This window comes from Cornus florida, unplaced genomic scaffold, assembly GCF_030987335.1.
Source record: "Cornus florida cultivar Cherokee Brave unplaced genomic scaffold, ASM3098733v1 CherokeeBrave_3.0.0_Hap2_Chr01, whole genome shotgun sequence".
Lineage (NCBI taxonomy): Eukaryota > Viridiplantae > Streptophyta > Magnoliopsida > Cornales > Cornaceae > Cornus > Cornus florida.
The window spans coordinates 121,849,455-121,873,323 of NW_026775571.1; the positions used below are offsets into that span (position 1 = coordinate 121,849,455).

At 36.9% G+C, this 23,869-nt stretch overlaps 1 protein-coding gene across 4 annotated transcripts in view; it reads left to right on the forward strand.

Annotated features, from left to right (window-relative positions):
* The window catches only part of LOC132268806 (DNA polymerase eta), a 52,558-nt gene extending 42,545 nt beyond the window's left edge, over positions 1–10,013 (forward strand). For 3 of the 4 annotated variants that reach the window (XM_059769671.1, XM_059769655.1, XM_059769664.1), the window contains 2 exons: positions 9,241–9,346; positions 9,435–10,013. In XM_059769671.1, the coding sequence (XP_059625654.1) occupies positions 9,241–9,346; positions 9,435–9,727 (399 nt within the window). In that variant the 3' untranslated portion in view covers positions 9,728–10,013. The remainder of the gene's footprint in view (positions 1–9,240; positions 9,347–9,434) is intronic. The other variant, XM_059769679.1, reaches the window with a different exon arrangement.
* Positions 10,014–23,869: the final 13,856 nt, after the last annotated feature.

The following is a 23,869-nucleotide window of genomic DNA, read 5'->3' on the forward strand; positions in this document are numbered from 1 at the left end:
AACCAGCAGGAGAGCCGTTCACAAGCACAGAGAACATAACTGATGAGATGCAAGATTCAATCCATTTTATCCATAGATCTCCGAACCTCATTAGCCGCCTTCTCATTTTATTTCCTTTTCTTTTCCCTCTTTTCTTTTCTCACCTTTAGCTGCTTGGAATTGAACCATCTGCCTCGACTATAGCTATTATATATTTGTCTTTTTAGATTTTGGAGGCTGCTAAATCATCTTTCACTGCATAGGCATCCGTATCTTCAGTTAGTTTTTGGATTTTCAAACTTTATTCACTACACATTATTTTTTTTATTTGTTTTCAGCTGCCTTTTGTTTGTAGGGAAAATTTTCATTAAAAGGCACTCAAGAGGGCTGCGCTCACAAAGGAATACACAGAAGGCCTAACATGGTCGTCTATAATCTCAAATAATCAACAAAATCCACAAAGTGCCCTATGGATTTACCATTACGCCTATTAACCCAAAAGAATAAAGAATTCAAAATAATGTATTTGGGAGATCATATAGGGGTTTCTTCCTCATCAAAGGGCCTCCTATTTCTCTCACGCCACAAGCCCCACCATAAACAAAGGGGATTGTTCCTCAAAAACATCTTGGGCTCGGCTACCCACTATGCATCCTCTTTAAGCTTCGATCATGTCTCTACCGTGGAGCCGGGAGAAACCTAATGCATGTCGAACACTGTCAAAAAAATTGACCAAATGTCCCTCGCCACTGACAAGTGCAAAAGGAGGTGGTTCACCGACTCCTCCTTTTTGCATTTGCGACACTAGTTCTCCATAATCTGCCATGCCCTCTTAAGGTTGTCCTAAGTCAGTCTTGCTAAGAGCTGCTGTCTAGGTGAAGAAAGCCACCTTCAAGGGGACTTTTGATCTCCAAATGGCCTTCCAAGGGAATTGCGGTCCTGGCATCCCTAGAAGGCTGTGATAGAATGAGCGCACCTAGAAAACCCCCTTCAAAGAGACCTTTCAAACCATCTTATCCGTACCCTTCCCTTCCACAATGTGACTGTAATGCAAGGCCATGAACTTTGCGATCTCCACTAGCTCCTAATGATGAAAATCTTTTTGGGACTGCACAACCCAAGTCGTTCTCCCACCCTCTATCAAGTCGATAATAGTCTATGACCAAGGAATGTCTATCCGCAACAACCCTGAAGACTCATGGGTATCCAAGCGCCAGGGAATTGTCTCCACACCATCCTCCCAAATCTAACATGTCTCCTTCTATGTACCAAATGCGTTTGAAGAACTCTTCCCATCCCTTTCTGATAAGTTTCCAAAACCCCACCTCGATTGGAGACCTCACCTCTTTGGAAATCCACCCTCCGAAGTCCTCTCCCACCTGACACACAATAGCTTGCCTCCATAAGCCTTTCCTCTCCATCCCAAACCTCCATAGCTATTTGCCCAAAAAAAGCCTTATGGAACAAATCCAACCTCCTAATACTATAATCCCCCCTGGTTGTATGGGAGTGCACACCTTCTATTTATCAAAAAAAAAGTATGGGAGTGCACACCTTTCCCTAATTCACTAAGGAATGTCTATTCGGAAGGCTCGAAATAGTACTCTTCATAAGAGTGACCCTTTGAGAGAGATTGCTTCTTCTAATCAACAAGCCTCCTTCGAACCGTTCCATGATGGGGTCCCAAAAAAACGCCTTCCTTGAGGTAGCCCTAGGGCCCAAATAAAAAACCAGGAAGGACCCTACTCCGCACCAGAGAAGATCGACAAAAGAGTTAATCTCCTTAACCTATCCCATTGGTACAATCTCACTCTTTCCATTGTTGATCTTTAGGCTTGAGACTGCTTGGGTGGACATCATGACGCATCTCAAGTATCTCAATTAGTCATCCACATCACAAAATATGACGGTGTCATCTGGAAACAACAAGTGAGATATCACTAACTGTTTAAGCTGCTCTCTACCCACTATGAACCCTCGAATGAGACCTAGCCCTTCCACCCTCCTTTACAATATACTGAAAGCCTCTGTGATAATAGTGAAGAGAAAAGCAAAAAGCGGATCATCTGTCATAAACCTCGAGAGTTGAACCCAACTGAAGAGCCATTCACTAGGACTGAGTACCCAACTGTAAATATGCCGAAATGAATCCATCTTCTTTATTTTCCACCAAATCCTATCCTCTCCAATATATTTACCAAGAAGTCCCAATTCACGTGATTGAAAGCCTTCTCAATGTCTAATTTGCATAATCTTGATTCTAGACTCCACACATTCGCTAGCGGTCACTCCCATAAAAGCATTTTGAGTGTCTGAGATCACACCGTTCATAACCTTTTTCAAATAAATGGCTAAAACTTTAGCGATGAGTTTAAAAATGCCCCTACTAAGCTAATTGGTCTAAAAGTCCTTTGCTTCTATGTCTCCCCCTTCTTTGGGATATGCGCTATAAAGGATGCATTGAGACTCCTCTCAAACTGACCCTGTCAGTGAATGAGCTGAAAACTTCCATCACGCCTGCCTTGACTACCTCCCAGTTCTGTTGGAAGAAAGCTATAGGAATGCCTCTGGCCCCGAGGCCTTCTCTTCATCACAGCTTCTCGAGGCCCTCTCCACCTCCTCCTCCCTAAAGGACCTTTCCAGTCAGTTTCTATTCTCCTTTGAGATGCCCTCAAACTCTAGTCCATCAAGTTAAGGTCTCCAGCTAGCAGTTTCCGTGTACAACTGTTGATAAAAAGACCTTATCCCTCAATGAATTTCCTCCTTCTCACTAAATAAACACCTATCAATTCAAATCCTACCAATGTGGTTGCCTCGCCTATGAGTATTTGCCAACTAGTGGAAGAACTTCGTATTCCGATGCCCTTCTTCCAACCGTAAGGCTCTAGATTTCTACCACCATGAGATCTCCTCCAACAAGACAATCTCTCCAAACTCAAATTTTCATTTCTCCCTCCTACCAGCCTACGCCTCATTTATCCCCTCCACTCCCTCCTTACGGTTTAAATTCGAGCCTTTTGATTCCACTTCCTAATGTCTCCCTTCAAGCACTGAAGCTTGTTGGCCAACAGATATCTCAGGTTGCCCTTCACCTTATAGCCAGTCCACCAGTTCCGAACCCTCTTCTTACATTCCTTTGCTCGGAGCCATATGTTTTCAACCTAGAGCGACACTTTCCTTCTCCTCAAGCCTCCACAAACCAGAAGAATGGGAATGTGATTTGAAACCGATGTAGCCAATGCCACTTGAGCCACATCCGAAAACTTTTCCTCCCACTCCCCAGAGATCAAAAATTTGTCAAGCCGGAACAATGTGGGGATCTCTCTTTAGGTGATTTGACCATATTGAAATCTCTGCCCACACACCAAGGACCGGTCCTTCTCACACACTCCAACTTCTCACATAGATTTCTTTGCTCCCAAACCTCAATTGGGCCATACACCCCCGAGAACACCCATTAAATTTCATTCTCCAAAGAAAACAATAAGGAGATGAGGATCTCCCCATCCAAACATCAACCTTCGACACCCATCTTCTATCCCAAAACACCACAATGCCCCCTGATGACCCCACCGTATGTAAAGCTTCCCACTAAACGACACCCCCACCCTCCCCCCCCCCAACCCAACCCAACACACACACCAAAATAAATAAATAAACAAAAAATAATTCTAAGCTTCATTGGCAAACAATCACTTCCCCCTCCCTTCTACCCTCTCTTTGTCCCTCCTCAATTCATCTCAATCCCACCCCCACTCCTATGATCATAGTTCACATGAGATTAGGTTCTGAAGCTCTCGCTACCCCACCCAATATGAGCTTTTCTTCCTCATAATCAATTTCCTTTCGTTTTCATTGGATTGAAAGAAGTCATGAGCTTTCTCATCTCCCCCGGCATACGTAAGACTTAAAGTCTTGCTTACCTCCTCAATATTCTCCATAAACCAGGCCTCATTTCCATACTACATATACTGTGCTAACTAGCGCAGTTACTTAAGCCTTGCCCATTCTTTCTTTTTGATACTTTTTAACTTGAGTTGGCCTTGTAATACAACGACCAAGTTGCTCAGACTTACCTAGCTTCTTTATCGCCTGTTGGGTCTGTTTCAATCTCGTTTATTGGGTCGGTCTGACTCGGCCAAATTCTCCATATTGCGGCTTGATTTTCTTTTCGATTAATAGGCCCATTTCCGTTACCTTTGCCAGCCCTCCATGTGTTGTGCCTTTGGGTTAACATTAGTTAGCCCATCTCTCTTGTTAAGCTTGTAGCCCAGCCCATTTCGTTTTAAATTGGCCCTGTGCCTCTCACGTGACTCACCCTCCCCATCTTTATCCCTCTCACGACACTTAGCCCCTTATCTGTATCCCATATATTAGAGCCTTTTTTATTTATTTTTCTTAGGGGGAGGGTTCAACTTTCCATGTGACCCCTTGTTCGACGTCACCCTTCCCCACACCACAGACCCATGTAGCGCACTCCATCCCTATCCTTATAACGGGCCTCGTCTCTACAAATAATTTATGATCCCCCTTGCATTGACTGCCCTCGTAGACCATTCATCCTCTAAAATCAACGATTTTCGTCACGTCCTGTGAAGGAAGCTATTGATGGAACTAGTTCCGAGGGTGTTTCCTCCATGAAAGCCATCTGATAACATAGTCCAGCACCCTCAACCTATATATGCGTTGAAATCGTTACTCCTGTTGTCAGGGACTTATTTGTTATTATTTATATAATGTTGGGGCTTATGTGTAATTTCTGAAACTTGTTATTATAAATAGAATGTGGTGGAAGGATGAAAGTATTCTTTCATTCTTTTCCTTTTTCCCCATCTCTCTCTCTTTTTCTCTCATTCGCTTTTGCTCTTCTTCTTTATCATTTACTCTTGATTTGATTATATCTTAAAGTCAACATGGTATCAAAGCATGGTTTGTAAAGCTCTAGATGTGTAGTTGAAACCCTAGGGCAAGTTTGTGTAAACCCTAGTGGGTGTGAAGGGTTTTGAAGAGATTCCAAGATGGGATTTATTTGCAAGGAAGTAGTGTTAAATCACATCCACACGTACTCTGCAACGACGACTTTTTCTTCGTTGTTCGCGATTCTGGTATGGTCTACTTTGTTGCTTTCTAGGGTTTGTGGTGATTGTGTGGTCGCTTTTTTATACATCTTAGAAGATGGTAGGTGACTTCAAAAGAAGCTGGGTCTTCTCCTAGTTTGACTCCAGTGTTGTGAGGTAGTAGTGATCACCATCCAGGCCTTTGTATTACGACTGTTAGGCTGGATGAGACGAACTATATGGAGTGGGCTTAATCTACTCATATGCATTTCACTTGTTGTAGGATGATTGACTATATCGAAGAGACTGTCACGTATCCTTCTAAGAGCGATCCTGAATTCAAAGAGTGGAGTGTAAATAATGCACTAGTTATGACGTGGTTGTTGCAGTCAATACAGCCACAGATCAGCAAAGGGTTTCTGTTTTTGAAAACAGCTAAAGAGCTATGGACGGTTGTGGAAGAGTCGTATTCCTCGGTTGGTAATTTTGCAAAACTGTATGAACTCCAACAACAAATTTAAATATTCAAGCAGGAAGACCAAACTCTTGTTACATATTACCACACTCTATGTGGTTAATGGGAAGAGTTAGATCACTACCAAGACTATATACCTGTGTGTGCAATTGATGTTAAAGCATTTCATGTTGTGGTAGAAAGAATCGAATCTATGAGTTCTTGGGTGGTCTGCATCCGAGATACGAGCATGCCAGGGTATAAGTAGGCAGGTATCCAGCCCCTACTTCTGTTAGAGATGTGTTTTCGTATATCCAGGTTGAGGTGAGTAAAAGGAAGGCTATGTTTGCACCTGTATGCACTAAACCTAAGCCAGAAGCACCATTGTCTGAGAGGTCTGCTCTTGCCACACAACAATGGAACAATCCCAATCTCTAAAAAGAGGGAAACAGGATGACAAAAGCAAGTTGAGGAGTGATCACTGTGGGTGTACGCGCCACACTAGGGAAACATACTAGAATCTACACGGTCGCCCTACTCCAGCTCCTGCTAATGCGAATGCTAGGCCAAGGCCTGGTCCTTTTACGGGGTTATCTACGGCACATACTGCAGCGCGAGACTTCGTGTATCTCCTCTGTATTTGTTCCTTCTAGTGTTTTATATGCTCTCAGTTAAACTCCATGGAAGAAAGCTATGCTTGAAGAAATGATGGCCCTCGATAAGAATGGTACTTGGTATTTTATTCCATTACCTAGGGGTAATAAACCAGTAGGCTGCAAATGGGTCTACACGATAAAGTATGAAGGAACAATTAAGAGATATAAAGCTCGTTTAGTTACAAAGGGCTTCACTCAGACATATGGAATTGATTATCTGAAAACATTTGCTTCCGTTGCCAAGATGAACCCTATACGTGTTCTTCTTTCTTGAGTAGCTAATTTGAATTGTCCCTTACATCAACTGGATGTAAAGAATGCTTTCCTTCATGGTGACTTGGAGGAAGAGGTGTATATGACTATGCCACCAGGGTTTAAGCTTGCCAATGGTCAGAATTTAGTGTGCAAGCTAAATAAAGCCTTGTATGGGTTAAAGCAGTCGCCACGTGCTTGGTTGACAAGTTTAGCACTGCTGTGAAAAGAGTAGGGTACACACAGAGTCAGGCAGATCATACTCTCTTCATCAAGAAGCACCAGGGCTGCACCACTGCCCTTATTTTATATGTTGATGATATTGTTATCACTGGAAATGATCCAGAATAGATTTGTCGAATAAAGTCATTCTTGGGGACAAAGTTCGAGGTTAAAAACTTTGGATCATTGAGTAATTTCTTTGCATCGAGGTGTGCAGATCGAAGAAAGGGGTGTTCATTTATCAACGGAAGTATGTGTTAGATTTGTTGGCTGAAACAGGCAGGCTTGGAGCTAGACCTATTGATATTCCCATTGAGCAGAATCATAGGCTTAATGATGTAGATGGAGACCCATTAGATGATGTGGGAAGATTTCAGCGATTGGTTGGGAGACAGATTTACTTATCTCTTACGCGCCCGGATATTGCCTACGCTGTTAGTGTGATTAGTCAGTTTATGCATGCTTCACGTACACCTCACCTTGAGGCAACTCATCATGTTCTTCGCTACCTCAAGGGTTCACCTGGTAAGGGGATATTGTTTAGCAGTCATGGCCACTTGTGTGTTGAAGCCTATACTGATGCTGATTGGGCAGGGTCCGTGACAGATCGACGATTTACTTCAGGATATTGCACATTTGTTGGAGGTAATTTTGTTTCATGGTGAAGAAAGAAACAGTCTGTAGTAGCTAGATCTAGTGCAGAGGCTTGAGTTCAGATCCGTGGCACATGGAGTTTGTGAGTTATTATGGCTATGTACAATGTTGGGTGAGTTGGGTCATCTTGTTCGCGAGTCAATGAAGTTGTATTGTGACAACAAGGGTGCTATTAACATTATCCACAATCCAGTTCAAACATGACAGGACAAAGCACATTGAAGTTGATCGACACTTCATCAAGGAAAAGTTTCGTCTTGGGCTGATTTGTACTCCATACGTTACACATGATCAGGTTGCTGATGTTTTGACTAAGGGTGTGAGCAAGACTTGCCTGCAAAATATGTTAGTCAAGCTGGGCTTATTTGTTATTACTTCTATAATGTTGGGGCTTATGTGTAATTTCTGAAACTCGTTATTAAAAATAGATTTGGTGGAAGGATGAAAGTATTCTTTAATTCTTTCTCCCTTTCCCCATCTCTCTCTCTCTCTCTATCTCTCATCCGTTTTCTTCTCCTTTTCTTCTTCTTTATCACTTACTCTTGATTTGATTATATCTTAAAACTCAACAACTCCCTCTTGCACCATTATTCAGACTTTGGAGGCGTCCAAGCTCAGATTTGCCTCGACGTTTAAGAATTTCCCACATTTGTTCCCCACTGCTTTGAACAATGACCGACTCCACAGTGAACAGGGAGTCCGTAAATGAGGATTCTTCCCTCACTTTTTCTAAGACTTCCAGAGCAACCTGCTCTGAAAACGCATACATCTAGCTTCAAGGAAGCTTCCCCCAATCTCTCCTTCCCTCATTGAGAACCCTCTTCTCCTCTTGGCATGACAGCGACCAAAACAAGATAAGTGATTCCGGCAGCGGGGAAATGCTGGCACCTCCCGTTACCTTCCACGCCCACTGAGCTATGTGCGCCAGAGTTCCCACTTCCTTGTCAAACTTCCCGACTAGACAACTCTGTAGAAAGTCCTTTCGCTTTCTTGTTCCCCTCTCATCCACCCTAAAGAAAACTCTCCTTGCCGCCAACCTTGTAGTGTCTGTGTTGACTAGAAGCTGTGGCAAGTTCACGACTTCCAAAACAACCTTCTTGTTGTCACTCTTGCTCTCATTCTCTCCTAGCTTGTTTATTTGTTTTTTTAACTTGTAATGTGTCTTTATCAACTGGACGTGAGAGAAATATGTCCATAAAGGAGATTAAGGAACTTCTTAGAACAACACAATATATCTGATTCAGCCATCTTTCCTTACAGATTTTCTGAACTGCCATAGAAATGAGCAAATAAAAATTAAGAAAAGGAAAAAGAATCTCTCTTTAACCTACTGATCATGATAAATATATTTTCAGATGGTTCAGCTGTAAGATGGATCATGATGTTGCTTGTTTAGAAGAGCATTAATTCTGATTCAGCAAATATTTGCAAAAAATGTGGGTTGGATACTGAGTCAAAATAAGTAATCGCGGTAAAAGAAAAAAAGTTTGTTGTTAATCCTGAAATTAAATTTGATAAAGGAAAAAAGTGGCGAAGAAATTTTGGCCCGTGTTACTGTTTCTTAATGATCCATGTAGTGATCCTGGTGAAAATTTGAAAATAATACGAAACATAGAACAATGGGACAATCTGGCTTTCTTAATTCAGGTTATAAATTTTCAATTTGGACTATAGTTGGTTTGTCTGCGAAAGGCTCAATTTAATAACATGCAGAGAAAGTGTGGCATGACTTTTTACTTTTTTTATATGACACCACCAATCATAATTCTAGCTCTTTTATTATTATTATTTTTTAAAGGGCAAATCACTTGACAGAAGGTTGTAGCCTGGTATCTCCTGTACCTTCCGAAGTGGAAGGTAAATGGTCCCCACGGGGATAATTGGGTGTGGAAGTTACTTGCCAAGGTAAACAAAAAAAAAATAAAAAATAAAAATAACTTGGTTTTTTACTCCATTGTTGTGGCAGGAAACGTCTTCGATTTTGAGATTCTTCCAAAGTCTCAACTCTTGCTCTTCTTCAAAGCAAGAGCATGTTGAAACTGTTCGAGAAACTGAAGCATCTACATCCTCTGGTAATTCTGTGATCAAAACTTATCTCTCTCTCTCTCTCTCTCTCTCTCTCTCTCTCTCTCATGCACGCACATGTTGAATTTGGTGCAGGCTCAAAGTCAGTAGGTAATATTTGCCCTGACCTGATAAAAGCAGAGCCGTCTCAAGAAATTCAACTTGCAGAGACTTGGACCAACAGTAGCGCGCTTAGTTTAGGTGGAGATGAACAAAGAAAGGATGTATGGAGTTATAACATTGCTGAAATTGACCCCTCCGTGATTAATGAATTACCATTGGAAATCCAGGATGAAGTGCGAGCTTGGCTACGACCTCACAAGCGTTCTAATTCAGCCAGACGAGGTCCAAGTATTGCCAATTATTTCTTACCTGCCAAAAACACATAGAGAACTCCAAGTTGGGACCTGTACATAGTTGTAATCATTAATCTGCCAACTATTATTTTTAGTCTGCTTTCTTGCTGATTATTAATGTGGAAACAGAGTCCAGAGAACCCCAATCCCTTTCATTTAGTCACCTGAATCTTTTGTAATGGGAAATCCAACGTAATTTAGTCCAGCCTGTGTAAAGTTTCTCCCTTTTTTCTTCTCTTACTTTTCACCGTCCTTTGGATCCTATTATAAAATTGACGTAGTAAAAATTTGGAAGAAATTGAAGTTCAGAGCACAGTAATTTCCTTTGTCCTCCTCCTAGTGATGGGTAAATTGTGAGTTTCTTTTTCTTTTTCTTTTTTATTTCTTATTTTTGTGTTTTCTCAATCACTTTGATTGAAACATGTTAATTATACATTCCTTGGAAGGGCAACCCAAGTACTGATTGTACCACCCTTGTGCACTCGAGCGTTTTCAGAAGAATATGTGTACTATCTGATCGATACTTTTGACAATTTTCCGTAACAATTAATCAATTGTGATTATTCTAAGGAATAATTTAATAAATGACAATTTATTTGTATGCTATTACATAATGCTACTTTAACAAAATGTATTATAAATATGACCTCTGCACTAGTAATTTCAAAGTATCCCTTCACATTATGCAAATTGCCTTCCAAACCATTGTTGAACGGTCACCACCACCACCAACCACAACTCACCACCCACCCAACCCCAACTTCACCTCCATTCCCACCACTAGCCACAACCCACCATCACCACAACCCCAACTTCACCTCCATCCCAAACACCACCATCCACCCACCCACCATTTCTCTCCGGCGAACCACCACCCCCACCACAGCTGAGCACCAACTAGAAGATAAACAACAAATGTGTATATATATATATATATTTTGTCTACCCATTTATTTAAACTTTTGATCCATCTGCCTTTGTTTGCCAAACAATTTAGTGGTGGGGTGGGGGAAGGAATCAGGAAGTGTTAAGGAATTCAATTCCATTGGTACAATGCCAGGGACACTTAATTTTCAACACTTCTTCTTGTCTCCACTCTCTCTTTCTCTTACATTTTTCACCAAAATTCCCTATTATTTAAAATTTTATCACCACCACCCATCGACTATACATTCCGGCGATACTGACAAAGTCATCTTCTCAGGCTGAGACATTCTGCGACCAAACCCATCTTCAACCACCCACCACCTTTCCCCACCTTAATGCTTCACACGCCATAGCAAATCCCAAATTCCAAATTGTTGTTTCTGTTTCTATGTTCTATGATTTGTTGTCAAACATGGTAACGGGGAATATGTGTGTGTGTGTGTGTGTAATGACCCAACCTCGGAGGATCCGAGTCATTAACAGGCGATGAAAGTAAGTTTGGGTCCTTACCCGAACGTGAGGGCCTACTAGGGGCAAAATAGTCATTTCATACAAGGTAGGAGGATAATTTGACCCTAAACAAGTCAAATAAGGTCCATTAAATCCATTCTAATCATTTGATAACATTCTAAAAGGTTCTAAGGACTTCAACCATGGTTTCCCACAAATATCCCTTTTCGGTTTAAGAGATTTCTGGAACAGCGGTCATAACTCTCTTTACATTTGTATTTTTGGAATGCGGTTGGTATCATTGGAAAGCTGACATCAAGCTCGTTAGTTTGGATTCAAGAATGACCTAATTTGGATTTCAAATGGAGAAGTTATGACTTATCAAAAAAAAAAATTAAGAAGTTATGGTTACTTGAAATTGGGGGTCCAAAACTTTAATATGTCAAGACTCAATTGATTTTGGGACACTTGAACCAGTTCGGGGACATTTGAACCTGTTCAACTTGGGTAGTAGCCCATTTTCGAAACCTAAATTCATATCTCAACCGGTTCAGAGGGGCTGAACCATTTCATGGCCAGAATGCATAAAATGGCACAGAAAAACCTATTTTGAGTGTCGACACCACTTTGGTCCCATGAAGGTCATTAAAATATTTTTCAACTTGTAATAAACATGGTATATATGACACCCAAGGCTCCCATTACACTCGTAAACATTAATATACTAAATCATTCAATCACTTACATACCCAATTTCCGTCTATTTAAATTTCATAGTAAAAATAGTTCATTTACATAAGAGCATAATTCCCAATTTCAATTTAGCATTACATACGTGGAACTAAAGTCAACATACATTCCCAATATACATTCCAAGATGACCATAAGTCATCCAAAAAAATATGTTCACAACGTTTTTACAATAGATAACAAAAATTACAAATCCATGGTCAAGTCTTTATAAAAACTGTTGTCATTACAAAACGAGTCGAAAGGAACACGTGTCCACTTCCAAGTTCGTGGAGGTACCTCATCAACCACTTCTTTGGTGGTTCTTGAAAATTATTAAATAAAGGGGTGAGTTAAATAACTCAGTAAAGTATGCCTAAAACACCCCTCCCAAAGACCCGTTAACACATAATGAATGGAAACGAGAAAGAGGGATCATATTATATCAATCCATATTTACAGAACAATTAGCCAAAACTACGAGTCGCGATTTTAATTGTTTTTATTTGAAGTTTAATGTCAAATATGGTTTTGTTGTCTGAGAAAGCGAAGTTGTTGATTTCAATGACTGGGTTTTGTTGATAAAGAGAATGATTTTTAAACCGACGGTGAAATTTGAAATACCAAACCTTAAGCGGTGCAATTGTTCATCCATTGAAAACCCAGCTTTTAGTTCAATTGGGTTATCTCTGAAGCTTCTAATTTGGTCTTTGTTTGATCTTCTGAAACTCACTGAAAATCAGTCGCCTAAGGTTGTGTGCCCTTGCTCGCGTCTATGGATATTGAAGTTATGTGCACTTTCCCATTTGGTTGTTGCTCTGAATTTTATCGACTCTCAAAACTCTCCCCTTTGTTGTTCGTTGCGTGATTGTATGGGTATGGGGTTGAATCATGAAGAACATCTCTTTCTCTGTAAAAATTATATATATATGTATATGTATGTATAATTGGGTTGGAATGCATTTGGGGTTCATCTCAAGGTTCAAAATTCCCTTTGTGCAAATAAATATATGTGTTATACAATGTCTATATATACCATTTGGGAACATTATATATAATGATAGGGATAAGGGTATTATGGGTATTTTACTTAGTTAAGTGGATGACATCAGCAGAATCCGTCATTGATTGCCGTTGACTGTCACATAAGGGAGGTTCGCGTAGGATAGTTTCATTTTTAGGAGAGGTCCGAATAATTTCTCAAACTACAGGGGAGGTCCTTGTAATTATGGCAAATTATAAGGGAGATCCGTGCAATTACCCTAAATCATATAGTTTGCCAACAGAGGGTGAAGAAATTGTTGGCGCGTGCAAAAGGATAAAACATGTGAGGTGTGTACATGACATCAGTAAAATCCGTCATTGACTTGCGTTGACTGTAACAGAAGGGAGGTCTGTGTAAGTTAGTTTTATTTTTAAGGGAGATCCGAGTAATTTCCCAAACCATAGGGGAGGTGCCTGCAATTATGGCCAATCATAGGGGAGTTTTGTGTAATTTACCAATTAGTTTTTTCAATAGAACTACGATACCCCTCGATTTCGGAATACGGGTTGATCAGGTCCGTGCACAAAATCAAGGAATATCAAGAAATTAATATTTTAAAACAAGCACAGAATACAAATAGGTAATTATAGAATAAATAAAAGTTGAAAGGAAAACTAAAATATTAATTAAATAATTAAATCCTTAATGAATAAAATCCAATAATTAATAAACTTCTTTGATATCAATAATTCTCTTCGGGAATCCATACCATATGGACCCCTAAATAAAATCCCAACTGAAGTAAATACTAATACTAAGTCTGATAAATAAATGAATAAACTGAAGAATGTCTTACATCAATGATCCGAAAGAGTGAAAATGAATAATCTCTGATCTACACGAACAACTCTAAGACTGGTACTGCCGAGTACCTGAAAAATAAAATGGTGGATCAAGCTCACAAACAAGTTCGCTCTACTACGACCCAATCAGAGAACCGATAATCAATACGTCCCTAGCCAAACTCATGCTATATCTACATAGTCGATATATACATTTATACACATTAGGACTCTCACTAGTAATATGGCAGTCTCAATCATGTAGTAGGCATCATGCAAAGCGCACACAAAGTAATCATGAATACTGTCATCTACAAGGGCACACACATCACCTATTCTGGCTACCCATCGGAATCCAACAATATACGCCTTAGTCCTAACCAGGGGCAGAGCCAATTAAGGCCTAGGGGGGGCATGTGCCCACCTGGCCTGGCTCCGCCCAATAGAATATATATAGTTAATTTGTAATTTTTTTTAAGTATATATGAAAAATTATATATCGTGCACCCCTAAATTTTAAATTTCTAAAATTATCTTAACTTTTTCTTTCTTTTGTTCTTTAAATTCCTTAAATTTCTTTAAAAGAAAGTCAAATTTTCCTTTTAGAATCATACTCTAATTTTTTTTTCCTTTGAAATATATCTCAATTTTCTTTCTTTTTTCTTCTTAAAATTCTTCTTTTTGCATGTTATATCAATGTTAGTCGATTTTTTTTTTTTTTTTTTTTTTTTTTATTTTAAATTGTGCCCCCTCTGAATTGAAATCGTGGCTTCGCCCCTGGTCCTAACCATAGATCCGAAGACCTTAAGCTTGTATCATGGTTCACACACACACACACACACACACACACATATATATATACAACATTAATAAATAAATGTCATATCTAACAATGGCACAAGTAGAGTGTCATGACTTAATAGCCAGTCCACTTACACATCAATACCATATCTAACAATAGTACAAATTATCAAAGAGCGTAACTTAATAGCTATCTCAATGATCAACATTACATACAAGAATAAATCTCATCATAACTATATATTTAAGAGCATGACAATTATAATCCATAACAATTTAAGTCTAGAACTACAGTTATGATAGAAACATGATTTTAAAATCATAATATTAACAACTTATATTTAACAAGGATAAACAATTAATTATATCCATTTATCATGCTTGTAGATCATAAGAATATCAACAACAATGATTATAATCCTATAACCAACAACTATATTTAATTACACAAATTAAATATTCCAAAAGATTAATTGATATAATAATGAAATCAACAATCATATTTAATTACACAAATTAAATATTACAAAAGATTAAATTAATTTTAGTTAATTAATTTAATTATTTCCATCTAACATCAAAACATGAAGGTCTATCACCAAAGTATATATTTTAGACCTATATTATTGTCTCCAATACCCATAAACGTGTTCGGGATTAATTACATTTAAAATAGGATTATTTAAAACTATTTTGAAGAAAACAACCCACAGAGCTTGAGCACAACCCTCTGTGCTCGAGCACAAACCCCAGTGCTCGAGCACTGTGCGTCGGAACAGGTTTGTGCTCGAGCGCAGAGTTCCTAGCAGCTTTTGCAGATCTGATTTTTGATCTATAAATCCACGATTCGGGTCCTAAAACAAGATTTCTAAGTCTCATAAGATCACCCATGATTTATACAACGAATCTACACAAGATTTAACAATTTAAAACAAGTTTTATGCATCAAATCAAAGAATTCATCAAGTCGAAGATTGAACACATTAAAACACAAAATCCTTCAATTCAATTCATGCATGGCAATCAATTGATCCAATTAAATTCTCTGATTTAATTCCTAAAGTTCAACAAGAGATGGAGATATCAGATATCCAAAGGAGAAGAGAAAGAATAAGAACTTGCTTATGATTTTCGAATTGAAAACCAACTATGAATTCTCCGGTCTTATTCTCTAAATCCGGCGATCTTCAAGCTATTTCCGGTCAGCTTCGTATTCCTCATCTCTCTCTGTCTCTAGATCTCTGCCTCTTTTGTAACTCACGTATGTGTAAAACCATCTTCTTCTAACTCCCACATCTATATATACTAACACCCAAATCCTAACATAAAACTAACTAAAATAAAATAATAATAATAATCCTATTACTACTATTATTATTATTCCTTTTACTTAATAACTTACCAAAGCACTAACCACTTACCATATACATATATATCTATATATATAAATAACATGCACATATATATATATATATATAATACTATATGCACCTTCCCATGGGCCATAGTTTTATGTAAACATCTAGGCCTTCTCTAATTAGCCCAACCCATTCTTTTGGGTCAAACAACTCCAAGCCCAATCCATGACTAAATTAAAAAATAAACTAGCCCAATTAACTAAAGCACATTAAATAATTAAACTGATTACACATAAACAATTAATGACAAGTAAAACACATTAAACAATTCAAATAATCTTATTAAACAAATAATCACATAAGCACTTAAATCACAAAATTAACAATTAACCAAATAAAAAAATTAAAATACAATTAAAATAATTAAATTAAATGCTCTAAAAATTAGGGGTATTACAACTTACTCTTTAGTGATTGTAATTTTTTGTATGTACGCGCGATGCGTGTCTAATAAACAAAGCTAAATTCAAAAATTCACTTTTTAAAATAAAAAAAGTTGGTAGATTAAGAACTTTAATTATTAAGTGTTGAAGCGAAATTCAGCACGGCTCGGGACGACACCGTTTCCCCACAAAGAAAAGAGATGAACCTTGACTGACACTGGTGTGGTGCCTGCCAAGAGCTCTTTGATGATCAAGTCAGTCATCGGAGCTCTTAAATAATGGCAGTAATTTAATGTATTCAATTGTCTCATGCCTGTTCAGTAGTTAGGTTTCGTATTTATATATGTCGATGCTCACAGTCTGTTGTAATCTATTGGGGATTCGAAGATATTCTCTAGTACTTTGAATTTGAATATCAGCATTATCTTTAATTTAATTTCAAACTTTTGGATATCTTATCTTATCTCTCTTTTACTAATATCCATATTAAATTGGCTCATCCTATTCTCGTGCTTCGCTTATCGAGTATCGAGAATGTCAAAAGTTATTTTTCCCTTCTTTTGGAAGGGAACACTTTTTATTTATATATCGACCGAGCATATTGTAGATTGTCACGTATTTACAAGCTCATAAAAACATGTGTTGGCCACTATTTTACCCTTAAATGAAAGAGAGATTTTACGAGCTTCACTTAGTTTGTCATTTAATAAAGAAATAAATTTTACGAGCTTCACTCAGCTCGCCCTTTAATAAGGGATTAATTTTACGAACTTCATTTAGCTCGCCCTATAATAAGGGAATAAATTTTACGGCTTTCTCAGCTCGCCCTTTAATAAGGGATTAATTATTTTGTCTAAGCTTCGTAAGCTCCCTTTAATAAGGAATATATATTTCTAACCTTTGTGAGAACCCATCTAATATAGGAGATTGTAATCTTTTTTGCAAACGAATATTGCCCCCAATCATTTTGAAGAGAGCGTTGGACTTAAAATGTCAAATACAATGTCAATTAAATACAACAAGTATCAAATAAGAATGCAACAAAATGCACGGTAATTATTATTTATGTTCTTCTATTAGAGCTGCTTTTGAAGTGTAGATATTGATTTTCAACTCGAAATTGACCTTTTTTAGAATTGGGGTCATTCCATACTTTATTTTTATTCCCGATTAGTAATCGAGCATTCTTTTATTCCATCTTAGGTTGTAAACCCACTATAAAATTCAATCACCCACTTACATCTGTTCGGAAACGTGCAAGTTTTAAAAACTTTTTGAGGGATTTTCATACATAAATCTTGATTTATCACATAGAGACAAGTTTTATAAATAAAATAAAATAAAAGATGATGCATCATTCAATTAATAGATCGAATACTTATATCAAATGTTTGAGTAAACCTTTAAATCTTTCCTCTAAAGTGAATGTTCTCACTTATTGTAGATTCCTTAGCAAGATCCTTTTTCCTTATTCTTGATAGTGATCTTCCCTTTAGGAATCACCCATATACCTTGATGAATGACCTTAGAGGCAAAGCTTATGGTAACCTCCTTTAGAAAAGAAAGCAAGCCATAAAAGTTAGAGAGAGAAAATATATTCATTTGTCTTTCAAAAGTCACCCCTAAAATATACATGGACCAATGTATATATAGGCAAAATAAAGACAAGGAAAGAAAACAATATATCCTTCTCAATCTCTAATTCATATATTCCAATTCTAATAGGACTCCAATATCAACTTGGGCTATAGGTGAGAATCTTTGGGCTTATTATTTTCCTGGCTACTATAAATTAATAATTGGTCTGGTCCATTAATCCATGGACCCAATTCAATTAATTCATAAATTAATTTCTACTCCACTAAAAGAAATTAATTACACTCCAATTAAATAGTAAATAACATCTAAGTTAATATTGCACTTTAACCCCTCTATGCATAATTATTTATCGGATTATAAAGCCATCAATTCGACAACATAATTAATATAATTATTTTGTTACCTTTGATTATTTCCGGCTTGATCACAATAAAATATTTGTTTCACAAAAATAATAATTTACTAAATAAATATATAGAAAACATTTTGTCTAAAACATACGAAGGCCTTTATATTTAATTTGTGATCAATCATAATTAATACAAAATAAATACAAGTAGCACTGATGCAAATATTGAGAATACAACCCTCTAACTATTAATTGCATAACTACCCAAAGTGCCGATCTATGGATCCTTAAATATCCGCCGAACAAATCAAAGTAATTATTAATTAATAAAAGAGTCTATACATCTCTCATACTTGAAAGTTAAAAACCATGACTGTGATAGAGAGCAATTGCATACGATGGCTCTCGCAATATATCTCAACCTATCGTGGACTCGGTTCAAGTCTTAGTTATTTAAATGTCCATCCATAATTATCGACTTTGAACCATTTATGATTACTAATTTATAACTTAGTATTAATTGCCATTACATACATATATAAAATATATCTTGTAATCAAGTGGACAAAATCAATTCCATAATGAATCGAAAAAATAATACATTCCATTCACCAATTGTATAATGCCTTAATAACAATATTCAGATAAGGAACGATGACTTTTACAATCCAAATAAGAATTTGCTATGCTAGGGCACATAATCCCAACAGCTCCCACTTGCCCTTATAGTCAATTCGAATGACATCTAACTTCCATATTTTCCATATGACGATCAAAGATCTTGATTGGTAAAGCCTTTGTGAATGGATCAGTAAGGTTATGTTTTAATGCAATCTTGGCCACAAGTATATCTCCTCGCTTTACTATATCACGAACCACATGATGTTTCCTCTTAATGTGTCTTATTCCTTTATGAAATTTTGGGTCCTTGGTTTGTGCTATAGCCGCATTATTATCGCAATGAAGCAGTATAGGCCGATCTATATGTTCCACAACCTATAGTTCAATTAGAAGGTTTCTCAACCAAACAACTTCTTTTGCTACCTTAGAGGCTGCAATGTATTTTGCTTCTATGGTTGAGTTAGCAGTACAACCCTGCTTTATACTCTTCCAACTAATTGCCCCTCCATTGAGTTTGAACACATATCCAAATGTAAATCTCCTGGCATCTAGATCTGATTGGAAATCAGAATCCGTATATTCGACTGGAATCAGATCATCACCTCTATAAATGAGCATGAGACTCTTTGTTCTTTTAAGGTATTTTAAGATATTCTTCACAGCTGACCAATGATCAAGTCCAAGATTGGACTGATATCTACTGACAATCCCTATAGAGTAACATATGTCCGGTCTGGTTCAGACCATGGCATACATAAGACTACCAAGCATATAGTATCCGCCTCATTTGCTCAATTTCCTTATCAGTCTTGGGAGACTGGTCATTGGAAAGAGCCAATCCATGTTTAAATGGTAAAAACCCTTTCTTAGAGTTTTCCATTCCAAACCTGGTCAGAACTTTGTCAATGTAAGACTCTTGAGACAAGCCTATTTTTTTTTAACTCGATCTCGCAAAGCTTGATCCCTAGAATATAGCTTGCTTCTCTAAAATCTTTCATCTCAAATTTATTGAGCAACCATCTTTTAACTGATAACAAAGCCTCTACATCATTACCAATGAGTAAAATGTCATCAACATATAAAACGAGAATCATGATGACATTACCGTGCTTTTTCTTGTAAACGCAAGGTTTAAACATGTTTTGTTCAAAGCCAAATAATTTGATTTCCTAGTCAAAACAAATGTTCCATGTGCATGAAGCTTGCTTAAGTCCATAAATAGACCTATTCAACTTACATACACAGTCCTCACGACTTTTAACCACGAAACCGTCTAGTTGCCTTATGTAGATGTCTTGTTCAAGATGACCATTTAAAAATGCCGTCTTAACATCCATTTGCCATATCTCATAGTCATAATGAGCACTAATAATTAATACTTTCACGTTGAGTTGAATGTCTTAACATTCCCATCCATTCATCTCTTTCGTTTGTAGATCCACTTACAACCAATGGGCTGAACCCCACTAGGAAGTTCTACAATTTCCCAGACTTTATAGAATACATAGATTCCAACTCTAATTTCATGGCATCTTTCCAATGATTCGCATCTATATCGGTTAACGTTTCCGCATAGCTTACTGGGTCCGACTCGTGTTTATCGGGGACGGCCTCATAGATCTCACCCAAAAGGGTTAGTTTATCGGGTCGGATGATAGTCCTCCCACTACGACGAAGGACCGGTGCAGGAATCGATGTACTAGATGATGTCATTTCAACAGGGACTTCTTGTGTCTCATTATTCTCAGTATTTATATTAGGTGTGTCTATATGGGGTATATCTGATATGCCAACCATCTCCTCTAATATTATTTGGCTACTGGGTATGTGGTTCATAATATAATCTTCCTCCAGGTATCACTGTCATGGCATTTGACTCTTAAGTATAAGAGAAATGTAGACTCTTTTATTAATTAATAATTACTTTGATTTGTTCGGCGGAAATTTGGAATCCATAGACCAATACTTTGGGTAATTATGTAATTAATAGTTAGAGGGTTATATTTTCAATATTTGCATCATTGCTATTTGTATTTATTTTGTATTGATTATGGTTGATCACAAAGTAGATTCGAAGGCCTTTGTGTGTTTTTAGATAAAATAATTTTTTATATATTTATTTATTTAAATTATTATTTTTATCAAACAAATGTTTTACTGTGATCAAGTTGGAAATAATCAAAGGTACCAAAATAAAGATATTAATTTAGTAGTCGGATTGATGACTTTATTTATCCGATAACTAATTATGCATAGAGGGGTCAAAATGCAACATTGACTTATAGGTTATTTATTATTTAATTGGAGTTCAATTAATTTCTTTTAGTGGAGTAGAAATTAATTTATGAATTAATTGAATTGGATCCATGGTATAACGGATCAGGCTAATTATTAATTCATTGTAGCCAAGAAAATAATAAGCACAAAGAATTCTCACTCATAGTCCAACTTAATATTGGAGACCTATTAGATTTGAGATATCACGATAATTTTAGAGATTAAGAAAAATATATTGTCTTCAATTATTATTTTTATTTTGCGTATATATAAATGGGTTCACGTGTATTTTAGGTTACACCTTTGTGCAATATTTTTGGAAAACAAGAAAAGTTTTTCTCTCTCTAGAATTTTAGGATTAGTGTTCTCATCTGATGGAGGCTCCCACAAGCTTAGCTCTCCAAGGTCATTCATGTAGGCTTATTGGTGATTTCTAAAGGTAAGTGTGGAGGGAAAAATCTCCCTCCAATGAGAATAATCCACGTCACCATAAATATAAACTTATCCTTGATGAGTTTATGAAGCCCACCTCGCTCAAACCCAAATTGAGTTTGATACTAGTCCAAGATCACTGTTCACAAGCCCAATACTATTGTTATTTGACCGTCAGCCCTGTTGAAGCTCGAATCAAGAGATTAACAGCCCAACATGTTAACATTAAACATCCGGCCCGTTATTCAAGCCCAACTAGTTCAAGATATATTCAGCCCAGTTTTCCAAGATTGAACAAGTCCTATCGGTAGAAGGATTTATCATAAAAGGAGAATTCTTTGATAGGAAGTTCTATACAAGGCAAGTTCTGCGTAGGAAATATTATACAATAGAAAGAACTCTATTTATAAAGAAAGTCATGTATGGGAAGAATTGGAGGACAAGCAACGCGAGTCCCACCTTAATTCTACCAATTTTTGTGTATAAATAGAGGCCCAGACCTCCAATGAAAAGGGCCAAGCAATTCTACGCTTCTCTATACACTGTTCTTATTTATTTTTATTGTTTTTGAGTGAGTTGTTTTATTTTTCTCAATCATTATTGGTTGAGCGAAATTTTGCACTTACAGTAAGATAATTACCAACAGGATGGAGATCTAAGGAAGAGGCATCTAGCAAAGGGATCTACAATAAGTGAAAATATTCACTTTAGAGGAGAGGTAAGTTTTCTATCTTTAATTGAAGCTCATCATATTCTTTATGCGTAAAATTTGTCTCTACACATGAATCAAGATCTTTATTTGAAAATCCCTCATAAAGTTTTAAAACTTCCGTTTCCCCAATAGTAAATTCGTACGCATGTTATATTAATTGTTATTGGGTTGTTATTGTTAAACAACAAACAATAAAATCAAAGTTACGAGAGTATACAACATTTATTTTAGACACGGGGAGTTAAGAATTTTATTTTATTTTATTTTATTTTATTTTTTAAATTGTCATTGGAGCTCATCTCCCCAAATATTTGCTGGTTACAGCTTTCTCTCTCTCTATATAAATATATATATAGTGATAATGATTTGTAATTTCAACCAGGTGGGCATGATCCTTCATGGCCAAAATACTATGCAAAGAAACATATTGCTATTCATTTTGCATTAATTTCCTTCCATATCTTATAATAGAATATGTGAATCATATCACCGAACATTTTTTTAGCACATTGCGATAATTAGCATGTCATGCACAAATAAATGAGCAAAAACGACTCAATGTTCATGATTTTGACATTTAACATGCAATTTCACACCAACTTTATCGGCATGCAATTATTAAAGATCATCCAAATCGTGTATATTTATTCACAAAAAATCATATATGTAGGACAAATTGCAAGTTAAGTTACTGATTTTAGTGATATTACTTTATATATATATATATATATATATCATAATATTTGTGTATTGGTTAGACCATGAGAGCACGTGTCTCGTGGTTTACGTGGGATCATAATTATAGTATACAAAAATTATTTTTACGGTCTCAATAGTAGGCCATATAACTTGGTTCACTCAAAAACTCACTGGAGTTGTAATTGGCTCTCATCTCGAGTCAATATGCCCCCAGCCTTAGTTGTTCGAGCTGTGCCCCTTTGAGTAATGTGTTGCTCGGAGTCGTGTTCCCGGATCGTGTTCTCAATTTGACATTATGATAGTAAAAAATAGTCAAACGGCCCAAAGGGAATTTGAATACATTTTGCTCCCATTTGCATGTCTGTTGGGTCACATCAACTTGTTGATACAGTCAAATATCCAACATAAAACTAACAATTTTCCTAATTTAATTTGGAACAGTGCGTCCCAGCTTGAGTCATATTTTTTCAAGAAACTAATCATTCCCACATGCGGCAAATTAGCACGGCTCGGAATGACACTCTTTCCTTGCAAAGAAAAGAGATGAATCTTAATGTACGCTGGTGTGGTGCCTGCCAAGAGCTCTGCCGATCAAATCAGTGACCTCTGAAAAATGGCAGTAATTTAATGTATTCAATTGTCTCATACCTGTTCAGTAGTCAGGTTTCGTATTTATATATAACAATTCTCCTAGTCTATTGGAGATTCGAAGATATTCTCCCGTACTTTGAATTTGAATATCAGCCGTATCTTTAATTTGATTTCAAACCTTTGAATATCTTATCTTATCTTATTTGTCTCTGACTAATATCCATTTTAAATTAGCTCATCATTAAGTATAAAAAAATTGTGAGAGATGTAGCACCCACCATCTCTTTTTATTATTAGAATGTTATAGTAGTTCAATATATTATTATATTAGGTTTGTTTAAAACAATTCACATAAAAATT